Source organism: Micropterus dolomieu, linkage group LG08 (genome assembly GCF_021292245.1).
Source record: "Micropterus dolomieu isolate WLL.071019.BEF.003 ecotype Adirondacks linkage group LG08, ASM2129224v1, whole genome shotgun sequence".
Taxonomy (NCBI): domain Eukaryota; kingdom Metazoa; phylum Chordata; class Actinopteri; order Centrarchiformes; family Centrarchidae; genus Micropterus; species Micropterus dolomieu.
The window spans coordinates 22279372-22294225 of record NC_060157.1 but is presented as its reverse complement, the minus strand read 5'-3'; the positions used below and the strand labels follow the sequence as shown (position 1 = coordinate 22294225).

The window sequence follows — 14854 nt, the reverse complement described above, 5'->3', positions numbered from 1 at the left end:
AAGAAGTTTCGCTCAAGGACAATTCTCGCTCTGCAATTTCGTGAGAGGTGAGTTGTTGTAGGAAGACAACAGGGGAAACGTGAGTCAGAGCTGGAGAGGGGAGATTGTTGTGTTGGAGTAATATTAGGAAATAAAGTTTTGCTAGCAGCTCTTGTATGTAAAAAAAAAACAAACTCCACTCCCTCGTTTCCACCGGCGTTTGTGATAGATCTGATGTTATTGTTCACTGCAATATTAACAATTTTTCGAAAAAACATTAACTTAGTATTATGCTTAAACCAGCATTTAGAAGCTGCAGAAGCAGGATGAATCACCTTATGATGCAAGTCAAATCAGATGATGGGCATAACTTCCTTTCAGACTGGATAAAGCAGTTTTCCACTGATAATCTAAAGGACAGTTTCTTGGAATAAAAAATAACTGACACTTGGTTCTTTTGTTAATTTTGTTTGGCCAGATGAGATAAGACTGAAATAATTTTAACAGACTATCTCCAGTATATCAATTGTCAGTGCTTACATGAACCTGTCCTTCAACCAGTCGGTCTCACATTTTCTCCTTCCTGAATCATCTGTTTCATTTGCCAGAACCTTTAGAGGGCCAATATCTCATATTGCTATTAACTGTTTTCTTCATTATCAGTAGTCAGATGTACCGTACCGTTCATTTTAATTGGCCTATTCATTAAACCATCTAGTAGTTCACTGTGGGTTTAAAAGTATAATTAAATAAAAGTCCTCGGGGACCTGAGAGAAGGAAAGGGACATGAGAGGTTTGAATGAAAGCAACAATGAGAATAAAAGATACATTCAGCCTGAAGACATTGTTAATAAACATACCACACACTTTAAATTGGTGCATTTTACTGCCACATGGATTTGTATTTAGACAACAGAGTGTGAATTTGTTTTATTGGATCGCATCTCTTTGTAGTTGTGGTGCACACTCTTGATGCATTGATTTGCATCCATGACTTTTTCTTCTGACTGTACATTATAGCCAAACACGTTGGGCTTTGCATCAATGCTGCCCCTGAAGCTTCATGTACACACAAACTCACAGAGGTAAATGTTAAAATGCTTGCTCTTTACCAACCTATAACAAATCTAACAGCTGTCTCTAGAACATTTTGTTGACTTTTTATCATGTTGTGTCCTTGTATGAAATACCTTTTTGTCTTCGGGACTACAAAAAGATGCAACAGACAAATAATTTTAAAGTGATTACTTTTTCTACTGGTCAAAAATAGTCCCACCGTCTTACCATTTTTGTTTTGTTTTATTTTGCTGTGGTTGGATGACTAGAGTACTTCTGAACTATGTTTTGAAATATTAACTAATGGCTCACTATTACTGTTACTAATTTACATGAATGGATAAAGGTATTGGATCAGAGTCTGACAACTGGTAACCATTGGTAACCACTTCAAAAGAAAATGTTTGCTTTCTGTGCAGTGATGAAGTCCGACAAGCATGATTTTACTGTTTCACTTGTTATATTATATATATGTTATATTGTTCACAATATACAGCACTCACTTAAATATGTTAGTTATGGGGCACCCTGGTGTTTGTCTATGTGTGGCCCTGCAATGGATTGGCGACCTGTCCAGGGTGTACCCCGCCTTTCGCCCGATGTAAGCTGGGATTGGCTCCAGACCCCTGCGACCCTGTACGCAGGATAAGCAGTTGACGATGGATGGATGGATGGATGGATGGATGGATGAATGGATGGATGGATGGATGGATGGATGGATGGATGGATGGATGGATGGATGGATGGATGGATGGAGCACCCTGGGAGCTCACTAATTAGAACACATACCATTAAGGCAAAGTTCTTACTGCAGTAGCCTGTGTTCATTTCCAATCCAGGGCCCTTTGCTGCATGTTTATTAGGAAAATGCACAGTGAGTAGCAATTTTGTTTGTAAGAACTTCTGTCCCCCCCCCCTCAATCCACTTAACAACACAAAAGTATGTGAAATGCCTCTACAGGTACTACACTATTTTGATTTCACATCCATGAATTTGCTGTGCAACTTTACAGAGTCAGTTTGACATAGAACAAGATTCCACAGTTGCTCTTTGTGTACATGTTTATGGATTTGGACTGTTTGAAAAATAGATTGTTTGAGCAGCATTTTCTATTTGTGTAAATGTTTGAAAATACTCGAATCGTGGTGAAACTTGGTCTCTCTTTAAAAAAAAAGTCAATGAACTGGAATTATCCATTACTTTCTGCAGAATTGCAAAGCAAAATTGACTGAGCAATATGTTGACAGTTATATAACCAGCATACAACAAACAAATAAATACTACAGCTGTATGCTCCTGAACCTGCTCTACATAAAAAAATATTCCCACTGGTGTTGTGTTTGTAGCTCAGTGTCATTATTTTAATATTCTCATCACATTTGAGTCGTGACCTCTGGGCTTGTCCCTGGCTCGATGTTTTGTCATATCTGTTACCACCCTGCTCTCTCCATAAAGTTAAGGTGCCATCTGTCAGCTTTGCACCCAGAGTGCTGCTGAGTGGCAGGTGCTCTTGAATCTGCCAACCACCTGGTGTGTGCACAGCAAAGAGCCTCTATCTGAACATGCCATTAATGCTAGTATTCACCTGTACAGTAAATTTACATACAAAAACACAAACATATATTTGGTACATTCTCACATACAACAGATGAGAGAGTGGGAAAGCAGGCAGCACCATAAAAGTAAGTGTTCACGCTGTCACCGGTGCTGGCGTTGTTTAAGTCACGGGGTTGCCAGGCAGTCTAATTAACTTGTGCAGGCTAGCAAGTGGTTCCTCCCACAAATCAGCAGCCAAACTGAGCTAAGTGAAGGAGAAAGAGAATAATTGTTGCTACACAGGATTGAAAGTCCTGCTCAGAATAAAAACATAAGTGAAAAAGTGATTCAAAGCAGCTGTAAATCCAGGGGGGTTTCTCAGAATTCCTGGGTGTGATGGTGCTATCTGAGCTGAGCATGAAACATGCGAGGACCCTATAGAAATGCAAGCAATTATTTTTTCCAAATGAATCACGAAACTTTGCACAAAATTCAAGCATGGTAAAAATGTACATGTCATGTGGATTTTGCACATGGACGTGGCCAAATGGCTTGCTAGCGCTCCACTGAAAAGCAGCCCCCAGGTCATGTTTCATAGAAATGTACAAAAGTTTGGTGGTAGATATATCGTGTCCAGACCTACAAAAAAAAGCCTCCGGAAGTAATGCCCTAAATGCAACAGGAAGTCGGCCATTTTCAATTTAATGGTAATCTTTGACGTCCGTACTTTAACAAACTCCTCCTAGAGAATTCCACTTAAAATTTTCGCTGTGCAATCTAAAGGCACTGACAATGAAAAATAGTGCTATCTGTGAGTTTTTTCGGTGATGGGTGTGTCTGTGGCATGGCGTCAAAAATCGATGATTCACCATGAAAAAGGAAGTTGTTATAACGTTAGTGTACATGCTCAAATCTGCACCACATTTTACCTGTTGGATAAGAGTCCCACCATACTGGCAACGGGAAAGGTCAAGTTTTACTCTGTGATGTATTAATCCTAGCAGGTTGGTCACACCCACCTCAAAACAGTCTCAGAAGAGCCTTAAGACATTATAATGCTATGATACCTGGGAGTTTTCACTTAACGGCATGTCCATGCCATGGCGTCGAAGTTTGATGCTTCGCCATGAAACAGGAAGTTGTTGTAACGTCACTGTACATGCTCATATCTGTACCAAATTTCACGTTTGATAAGTGTCATGCCCTGAACACATCTACATAGCAAATATTCACTCACTTTCATTGCACCACCTACTGGCAACATGAAGTGACCCTTCAATGAAGCAGGCCCATGCCCTTTTTCACCTTAATGTACAAAACTTTTGTTGCACATGTATTATCCCAAGACGCACAAAAAAGCCTCTTGGGGCTATACCCTAAACCCAACAGAATATTCGACCTGTTGATGGTATTAGATGAGAGGCCAGCAGTCATCAGAAATCATAGGAGTGACTGACTGACTCACATTCCAAGCCTTTGCTTTTTCTGCTTTGCAGAAATCCAAAATCATAAGTCATGATGCTCTGTGTTATCTAATATGTTGTTGAAATTGCAGTTTAAGGAATTGTTTTAATGCACTGCAGATGTCTAGCAAATCACCTACTTAACCTTACTTGTATGTAGATAAAGCAGAGCCTCTCCAAGTGTCAATAATTCATTCTGGATTTCATCAAGGAGATGGATGGCAATTACAGTAACACAGACTAAAATTAGATCAGAGATTCATGCACATGGTTAATATAAAAGAAGCAAGGGAAACATTCTGAAAACAAATCTTTTGTGTTTTTTCTGTTTCCTTCAGATTGATGGAGAGGAGGAGCAGAGGCGTTTCGAGGCGGGTAAAGCACGTTACCTCCAGAATAAAGCAAAGAGACTCGCAGAGAAGGTGCGCCAGCAGTGACGCCGCTGCTCACCAGAATTAAACGCCTGCAGTAACAGTATATCTACCCCACACACATACAGTATGAAGGGAACGAAAAAACCCTTTCCTTTTCTTTAATTGTAGCCTCCTGTTAAACCTAAACCTGTGATTATTTCTTCCTGTGCTACACACCAAAGTGTTCACATATGGCTATATATGTATGTAAGAGTACATTTTTATTGATGTATGAAGACTACTCATGATCACTGTCAGTGCAAAGTGACAGTCTGACTGTATGTTGAAGTTAGAGTTCTATTTTATTTTTTTTAAGTAATTTTAAGTATGAAGACTTCATGATCTGTGTCAGTGTAAAGCGATAGTCTGAGCACAAGGAAAATGATGAATAAGTGAGTGAATAATAATGAATAAAAGATCCAAGTGTGAGTCTGGGGCTCTCGCCTCGTGTCCTTGCTAGTTTGATGATGATGATGTCATTGTCTTGGGCATGCCTTGGCAGAGAGGGCACACGCTATCCATCTTTTCAGCACTGTGTCTTTCACAGAGAAATCAGGGGAGCTCGGGGGCTTTGACTCAACTCGCATTGCCTCCCACGTCCGCCCTTCCCCCTCCCTTCTTCTCTGCTCTCCTCCTGCCAGTCTGTCACACTCTGACTCCAGCGTTTGCTCTGCCTTACCGGGCTTCTCTTGCAATGTCACTTTCCTCCTCCTCCTCCTCTCATTCACTATATTTTACCCTCTGTCTCCCCCAGTCTTCTCACCGTCTCACTCCTTTTGTCTCCAGATGAGATGTTCCTATGAGAGGACTCACAGGAACCCAGAACCATAAATACATTTGTCTGTATGGGCATCTTTCTCTTTGCATATCTCCTGGATTTGTGCATGTAAGCACGAAGAAAGATCAGAAAGAAGAGTCCAGATCAGCAGCAGCTAGTGAGAAATCAATATCCGTATAGTCATGCCTGGACTGGAAATGCTGTCATTATTAACCTGCCATAAAAACTCCTGTTCAAATATTTAGCAGGATTGGTTTTTCATTAGGGTATTGAGAACACTCTTACACTTGAATCTGATTTGTCAGGAGGAGTAGATATTTCAATCATGTGCAACAGATGGCAAGGACTAATTTGAGATCTAAACCAAAGTGAAGTTAAAAGATTAAATCCCAGTGAGCAAGCTCTATGAAGAACAGAGAGCCACACAGGTCTAAACCTCAGCAAAAATCCTTTTTGTTCTGACCTTTGCTCTTGCTCGTACTGTTTTTCTTATGCAAGCAGAAACTGATTTGTCATTGGATCTTTAAGGTTATTATTTTTCCCCTCAGTCCATCCAGTATGTGTGCTATTCATTTCCCCCATGAAAAGTTAGGCTCAAGCAGCACCGGGGGGATATATCTATTTTTAAACCCGGTGAAGTTGAGGCATCTGGTGGGAGAAGGAGAGCACAGAGAGGAAGAGGAAGGAAAACACAATAAAGGGAGACAGGATCCATTAAATATGAGACACAATATGGTAACCATGGTTACTTATGCCAAAGAACAGACTTGAAATGGAAGTGATGTCAAAAAAGATGTTTCTCTTCCAGAGAGTAACATAAATGTTGAAATCTGCTTTAAACTGTGTTAACTCGAATCTCACATGTAAATAATGTGTGTGCCTGCCACACATGAACTGCAGTACACAACAATACACCTAATGGCACCAGAGTAAGCTGCATGTGCATTTTCCGATCAGAGAATAATGAAATGAAGGCAAAAAAGCTCATCTCATATTTCCTCTCATGACTTCGCATCTAAATTAGGGGACTAGTAGCCGTCACACTGTTGTATACCAGTGTAGAGAGACTGACAAGGCTACTTAGAAGATGAATGATCCTCTGGTGCAGGAGAAAACCCATTAAGGTCTTCGAAGGAAGGATAAACGATAAAGTGGGATGGTGTTGAGGAATCTCTCGGCTTTCATTACCAGGTGACCCGCTTTGCATTTTCTCCTCGTGGTGCGCGCAGCTCGGGAACATCGCCATAGTCAGTCATTTTCTCACAGCAGAGGCTTTACTTCCACACATGGGATGATACACACCATATGCACACCATTCTTCAAGGTCACTCGTGAAAATAAGTCTGTCAATATTTGTGTGTGGCAACGCTTCTTTTTGAGTGTGTCAGCCTCACACAGGAACTCTAATGTTTCCTTTTTTGTTTGTACTTCCTGGAACACCTTCACAGAGCAGAGATATGAGTCGTACATTCAGCCCTCCTCTTTTATCTGGGCTGGGAGCCAGCAGGGCTTTCCTTGCAGAGGAGTAGGTGATGGGCCCTACTTTGTCTGGCCTGGAACCTCCCTTGTTTTCAGCCACAGGGGACTTTTTTGGGAGTACTACTAAATTAGGCTACCTCAGACTGCCAGGCACACAGACTCTTCCACAAAGAGAGGTGGCAATGGTGAGAGGACACGGAAAAGTAGATTGTTGGAGAGCACAGCTGTTGTGTCTGTACTTGTGTGTATGTGATGTGATGTGTGATGGTGGAGCTGACGGTGAGAGTGGGGGCAGCCCTGTGCCAGCATAGCCAGTGGGCGGGAATGCCTTCTGTTGCTTTTTACTTCCAGGTCACCTAGCATCACACAAGAGAGGCTAGAGATGGGCAGTCTGATTCTTTTAACAAACTCAAGCTCTCCTGCCCGGTCCAATTCTAATGACAGACTTTAATTAAGTCCCAAGTCCAAAAATAAAGCATCCATTAAAGGCAACACCTACTACCTGTCTTTGTCCATACACATCATACCCAAAAAAGACTCTCAGAATCTGCTCTTTTTGTTACACAGGCTTTATCCAAAATGATTTAAACTATTACCAGAAATATGTTTGATTTGTTCGCTGCAAACCATTCATTAAGTGTAGGAGGCTGGAATTAATTGATGTCCATAGTAATTCTGTAAATGGATCGCAAATTCATGCACCCCATGCCCGATATGTTAAAGTAGTCCCGACTCACTTTGCCCTGACGACTTAATAATGAACATCTAAAGAGTCTCTGAGATGAATGTAGATTAGGGCCAGCTCCTGCAGAGTCAAACACATTCAAATCTAACACTGATTTCCACTGAAATGATGATTTGGACATGTTTGTGAATCAAATTGCGTCATTCGCTTTCAAGTTGCAAATAAAATGTGAATCTCCCATCGTGAAGGGAAACTTTGTACTCATTTGCCATCACAACCTTTACAGCTTTTGTTCCCTTTTCCACACACACCTATTGGTTGCACACACAAGCAACTTTCGTTCTTTCATCCTCTCAGGTTGTGATCAAAAGGGTCTTTTCCTCAGCTTCTGTTGTACCTTTGAATTTTTTTTAAATCTTAACAAATATGAGGGTAGCCTATGTGACAGTCTCAAACTGGGCCCTTACAAAATAAAACAATAAACACAATTAGTGAGTGAAAACAGAATCTTGGGTCATGTTTGCATTTCCACTATTTCCAATTACATTGCTCAGATGCTGGGATTCAGGGACACAGCTTTATAATAAAAGCCAAGAAGTTAAATGACATGAGTGCCAGAGTTTTAGAGAAATGTCCAGTTCATGCAATTTTTTTAAGGCACTTATTTTGAAGTGAAACCAAAATGTAACGGCCCAAACAAAGTGTTTTGACTCTGTCCATTGCAAACAAAACTGCATACTTGCGGGTAAGGGCAGGAGGTCAAAGTTGAACCAGGAAGTGTTATGTAAGATAAAATAGCATCTTTTTCACTCAGTTTTGGCCTTCCATCCACACCAACTGGCATTTTCCTCACCTAAAATATGGGTTAGAAAATGGAACTAAATTATGGACTTAAGATCTATCTGAAGGTTTGCATGGTTGTTGTAATTCTCAATAAAACTGGTGATCAAAACGTCATAACCGAATGTAACTATGACCTAAAAGCCATGTTGTTAAAAATAATGAAATTTTATAGCTTTTAAAGTTTCTAACTGGTAAGATGAGCTTCTGTACTTCTAAATCTTATAATTTTGGAAAGGTTGGAGAATTTAATTTTACCTTCTAGTAACCTACCACATCCTAGTCCTTTGTGTTTTCCTCTGCAGAAACTAGAGTCCAGCTTTCTCTACAGCACAACTCTGACTGTGGGTTTCAAGCAACTTTTATATAATCTTGTGCATTTATTTAGACAGAATGTGTCGTTTCTGTTGTCCCATTTTGTGATTCGAATAATAAGAAAATGTAAATGCATGCACTGTAGCTTTAGGTAAGTATTGTGTGGATCAGCTGTGAAGCTCAGTGGAAATGTCCTACCCTGTCTCAGCATCTAGAGGCGCTTTTCTTTTTAAGGCACTTCAGTACTGAACAGCCTGGCTGTGTGCTGCATGAGCAGTTCTCAGGTACAGTGTGTGTATCTGTTTTAATGAATGGGAAGCAGGAAGAGCGCACACTGCCCATCAGACCATCCACCAAATAAATGAAAATAATCATTAATAGTGGCAAAACCAAGGCACCAGGGACATCTCTGTCTCTCCTCGCATGTAAGGCCTATTAGTTTTCTCACTGGGCACAATCTAAGCCCTGAGGGAGGAAAGCCCTCTTACAGAATCATCCAGGGAAGGAGTCTTACATAACAAGTCCTATAATGTCAATGAAAAGGGCCCATTTAAAGGAGCATGAATAACATGAGAATATAACCTGCACTAATGCGATTGATACATATGAGTTTCAATGCAGTAGCCTCGTCCTTTTAAAATGTTTGGAAAATGAAAATGGATGCTATGGCAAATTAGATTCAGTGCATTATAGAGACCAATAGCTAACTAGAGTAGGTTATTATAGCCATCTCATCATTTCCTCAGGTTTCCATCCTCTCTTAATCAAAGCTCAATTTAGTCAGTTCATAATAAACTCGTTCAAATTAGACCTTTAATGCAAATAAATTCCCCGTGTTTATTGAGACGTTGCAGGAAGTAAATGACTTGGTTTTATTCAAAGCAAATGTGCAACATACAGGAGCAGTTCTCGCTCCGTCAAAATGCCGACCTTTTCCCCATGAATTATTTCTTATTGCGGTTCACTCCCACAGCCACGGAGCGTCTGACCCGCGAACGAGCCTGTACTGCTCGGGAGCGCGCAGCAATCATGCCTCATCCGTTGCTCTCCTCGCCACTGTCGGAAAATAGAAGAAGAAATTCGTCGTTTACCTAAAATGATCAGATCTTTTAGCGCTCGTGCTGTCGTGAAGAATTAAATGATTTTATAAAAATCCATAGCCTACTCGTCGATAATTTATCATCCCCCCTCGTCAATGAGAGCAACAAGACACAAGATGAGTACAGCTGTGGTGATGTGGTGTTTCAGGGCTCATCCTTTATTTCGCAGGTCATTCCCTTAACTTGATCCTGTCCACACTCCTGACGCTGTTCAGTTTGGGGATGTAAACGCTGGGAAGCCGCTATAACGGACCTGAACTGATATGACTCAACGAGAGTGTTTTCATTTCCCCGGAAAAATGAGCCGTTAGGAGCCCAAACACCGTGTGAAAGGTAAGTAAGACTCACACAGCTGATTATAATAATGTCAGACTCACTGGTGATTAGCTGATTTGTGATTTGGTGTAAGAAAAACAACAAGGCAAGCTTCATCCAAACAGGTGGTGTCCTGCAGCACGAGCAGCTCAGCTGATGGGAAAAGCAATGGGAAAGCAAATGTAGTCTATTTGAATTAAAAAATAACATTCCTGTGGACCGTGCAAATCTGACCTATTTTAGGATCGCATTATATTCACATGGCATGCAAGACAAATGCAGATGAGGAAGTGGCCTAATTGGAAAGGCTGACTTACAAATATTATATAGCCTATTGTTACTTGTGTTTTGCACTTAACTGAGTGAGGATCATCTTTTACAATAGGCTACATTTGTCCTGGATTAATAATGGTAATTACACAGAGCTGCAAGGTGTGGGATTACTAGATATTACCAAGATTAGACACTTAGTTAACACTCTGTTGTTGGTAGAAAAAAAACGCATCAGTAATAGGAACTAATAACCCAGATAGTGTACTTATACTAACTATTGACTTATTGTGACATGCATATTGAGTATCTTGCAATCGCAAATCTTATTAAGAAGGACATGCAAACTTATGCAGGCAATTTCTTCCACAATTTTATCAAAGCTATACACCTCCACTTTTGTTTTTATCATCACATTTTGTCTTGTGTTTCTTTATATCTGTTTTATCAAGATATAACAAATAGGGTAATTCATTTGGAATATTAGAATGTGCATGTGATTTGCCGATATTCAACCTTTAAAATTAAGCTGCTAAAAAGAAATATATATATATAGTTTTTTCAACTGCATCCAATCCAACTTGTGTTGAGTATAGCCACATATTGACACTTGCCATTGCAGTAGCACTCAGTAATGATGGATTTAACCAGTCGTACACTACGACATTTGGAACCCACACTGGGCCAAAGGATTTACCCATTCAGTCAGGAAATGACTTGAATCGATGAAACTAAACAATTGCCTACGCTTTAAAATCTACATTTTTTATGCTTTAGTATGTTTCCCACTAGAGAAGTCAACGTAGAAATAGACAAGAGAGTGGATGGCATGCATTCACAGGTCATAAAGTGGCCATGCAAGCCAATGTTCACATCCACTGCTCAGAGAAAGTGCTCTAGCCTACATGTGACAGTTGCTGCTACACCATAAATCCTCACAACAGATCTCAGTGTTTCACGGGGCATATATGACATTTTGTTTGTCACACGTTTGGCCCTGTCATTTTGTGACCGTGTTAGCCTGTGTTCACACTATTCTATTTTTTGCTCTCACACAGCACATCGATCCAAATCCGCCTTCCTTTAGACAGCATTATATGGTATTGTGGTATTAATAAAATTGAAAAGAATATTAAAAATCTGAATAATTTCTGAATGCTCCCTTGCACCAGTTTCAATTTGATAATAAATTTAAAAAAAAACTTTTAGGGCATTATTCTACCACCTTATTTTACTTAAATTGCATGCCTGTTTCTGAGAGAAACTGTCAAGCCTCTGCCATATGGTGCCCAGTGATCCACCTACAGTCATCATAGCTGGAGGTAGCTTAACGAAACCGGAAGAGAGCCTCTAGGGTTGGAAAATTCAACTACTTACTCTGTGACAAGCTGGTCGCTCAGCTAAACAAGCTTACAGTGTGTCTCAGAAACGTCCGACATGGATTCTGACTTGTGACCTTTTAATACCTTTTATGTTATTAGTAAATTTGTGGTAAGGCATCATATTGACACTGATTGCACTGGTACAGCTGGAAATTGTAGTTTAGTAGATGTGACATATCAGTACTGGGAGCTTGCTGTTTTCCAATGACTGCACACAGTAGCTATTTCAGAAAATGATGTCGAGCTTGGTTGCAATAGTAGTTTGTTCACGCATCCTCACAGGCCCAACAAAATAACCGACACTTTCAATGTCAAATGCAAGTGAAGCAGTCTAAACTAGTTTTTTAATAGACTAGCACATTACAACCCATTTGGAAGTTGCCCCAATCATCTGCAATATAGGTTTTAGATGTTTTAACGCTGGAAGCAAATACCCATTGAGGAAGTCATCATGGAAGAACAGACTCCATTTTACTGCACAGCAAAAGCCAATTAGAGCTGGATAGTTATGGCTCCTTAAAGTAGCCTACCTCAGAGCCGAAATACTTTTGATGTCATTTCATGGGTGTTTAATCAGTAATAGGCCTACTTAATCTAATGCTATTGGATATATTTAAAGTGCTTGAATCAGTGTTTATAGCCTTATGGCAGTTCTGTTCATAACAGGCTCTGACATGAACAAAATATTAGGATACTGGTTCCAATAAGATACCTGAGTTTCAAAAGGATACTAAAACAATGCTTTTCTTGATGCCTTACTGTACAGGATAAAGGTCTAACCAAAGTTTTATTTTTCAAAAACGTGTGATTCAAGAATGAGTAAAAACACTAACTGACTGTTTGTGTCATACTCAAAAAGTATTGAGTTTCAATAGTGACTAGGGCTCTGTGATATGACGATATATAACGTTTGACGATAGAAAAACGTCTATTTTTTACAATTATGATCTATCGTTTACATCGTTGTGTCGCACATCCCACACTTTACCGTAATATTTTGGTGAGAGAACGGCGCTTTGCACTGTGTTAAAGTCAGTTTAAAGTTGGAATTTGACATCTATCGAATGTCCAGTGTAAAACTAATATCCAACTTGAAACTATCTTCATAAATTTAAATAAATAATAAAACAGGCAAAGGAGTATATTAATACTCTCTCGTTAAAGTAAAATCTGCCCGGCACAATATGGTATCCAGCTCCTCATACTCTATACCAGGCTGCTGGGCAGGACAGGTTAAAACAACAAAAGAAAGGAAGAAAAAACAACAACAAACAACTTCACCGCGGTCCTTTCTTCCACACGTGCCTGTGTCCTGCCGAAAAGTGATCGTCCGCCGAAAAGTGATTGCCGTCTGCTGCCGTCTAAAAGGCTTCAATCATTTTCTGGCAAGTGAAATACTCAATTTTTTGAGTTGTATTAGCCATTTAAAGCTATTTTAACTGGTAATAAAAAGAGTGGATTTGTTGGTAGGCCTACTCAGCAAGTAAAATAATGCAGAGTCATAAGGATAATTACAAAATTGTCTTCATTGTATATCTAAGTTGGCAGTAAGTCATGTTAATTAGGCTACAGTCCGTTTTCCAAATAAATACAAAGATATTACACATAGGCCTACCAAACATCAGTTTTTGGCGGACCAAACACGATGTGCGTGTCAGTCAGGTAACGTTAAATGTGTTGCCCACGGTCATACAGCTTACAGATCGCCAAGATATGCTGCTCAGCTAACGTTACTGCAGCAGGAGAGCTGAGTCTTTAGAGCTGCTGTGCTGCTCTGTACCGTTTCCTCCTCTCATGTTAGCTTTGTAGCAGCAAGTAGCGTCGGTTCGCTAATCCACAACCTAGCTAACATTAGTTGCATTACCTCTTGTGTCGTTGTTCATTTTGTTATGGTAATTATCATGGTGTTGGATTTATATCCCGAGTTACAGTTGGAAATGCCATATTTAATTAAGTTTACAAAAAAATGTTATATTTCGGGATATATATCGTTATCGGGATATGAATTTTTTGTCATATCGCACAGCCCTAATGGTGACCCTAATGGCACATTGATCATTCAACACTGCTGGTTTGATGTATAATCTACAGCAGCAGGATATCGATTCAATAGAGAAATTGTCTTAGCTTACACCTCTTGACAAGAAAGGTCAAGGTCATATCAGTGCCTCTAGAGCCTATTATTATTTTCTGATGACTGGAGCTGATAGTGTTTCACTGGCTCAGTTCAGTGGAGCAGGGTTGACACAGGGGCTGGTTGGCTCACTCTGCCTCCCTGTTGTGCAATAGGGAAATGCTGTGATTCAACGGAAGGGGCATTTGCTCACAACATGTTATTGCTGTTGTTTCATCCATGAGCATGAGTGCTTGTGCATATTTGCTGTCCGGTGTCATATGCTGTAAGTGGATCCTTTACGACGACAGCAACTAAGGCGAATTACTCACTGCAGGAATATCAGTATACAGAACATCATTATATATGATATGTAAGTTGTCATCTCTCATAAAAATTCAGAGTGCTATCATACTCAAATATCTTGTGCTTCGAAGACATTAGTAGACTAACTGTTGTTGGAGATGTAGCTGAAGGATTCCCTATGCGGCTGATTTGGCCGGTATTTGGGCAAATTAACTTTTTACACTTCAGTTCAACATTCCTACTTGTGGAGGGAAAAACAGTTGTAGTAGTGATTTGATAGGTTAACTATAGACAGCAAAATGATAAGATTGAAGCTGTTAATAATAATGTTACATCAGAATGCAGATACAGTGGGGGGGAAAGTATTTGACCCCTTGCTGATTTTGCAGGTTTGCCCACTTACAAAGAATGCAACAATCTACAATTTTAATCATATGTACATTCTAACAGTGAAAGACAGAATCCCAAAGAAAATTCCAGAAAATCACATCATATGAATTTATAAAAATTGATAACCATCTGATGAGGAAAAACAAGTATATGACCCCCTACCAAACAGCAAGTATTCTGGCTCCTACAAGCCAGTTAGTCTTTCTTTAAGACACAGCCCCAATCCCAACCAATTATCTACATCAAATACACCTGCCTCACCTCGTTACCTGTATAAAAGACACCTGTCAACACCCAAACAACCAGCATCCAACATCACCACCATGGGCAAGACCAAAGAGCTTTCTACGGACATCAGGGACAAGATTGTTGATCTGCACAAGGCTGGGATGGGCTACAAGAGAATCGGAAAGCAACTTGGAGAGAAAAGATC

The 14854-nt window shown here is 40.0% G+C and overlaps 2 protein-coding genes and 1 long non-coding RNA gene across 4 annotated transcripts in view; 2 read left to right on the top strand and 1 right to left on the bottom strand.

The window, feature by feature from the left end:
- acot7 (acyl-CoA thioesterase 7) overlaps window positions 1–4877 on the top strand; it is a 65223-nt gene extending 60346 nt beyond the window's left edge. For both annotated transcript variants that reach the window (XM_046057597.1, XM_046057596.1), the window contains one exon: window positions 4374–4877. In XM_046057597.1, the coding sequence (XP_045913553.1) occupies window positions 4374–4472 (99 nt within the window). In that variant the 3' untranslated portion in view covers window positions 4473–4877. The remainder of the gene's footprint in view (window positions 1–4373) is intronic.
- Window positions 4878–9356: 4479 nt separating this feature from the next.
- On the bottom strand, window positions 9357–9958 carry LOC123975788. Its single transcript, XR_006826158.1, has 2 exons — window positions 9711–9958; window positions 9357–9601 (listed from the first exon to the last, which is right to left on the bottom strand). It is a non-coding gene; the product is annotated as an uncharacterized LOC123975788 (long non-coding RNA).
- LOC123975786 (probable G-protein coupled receptor 153) overlaps window positions 9541–14854 on the top strand; it is a 36367-nt gene continuing 31053 nt past the window's right edge. The window contains exon 1 of the mRNA XM_046057535.1: window positions 9541–9978. The gene's annotated coding sequence lies outside the window, so the exon portion shown is untranslated. The remainder of the gene's footprint in view (window positions 9979–14854) is intronic.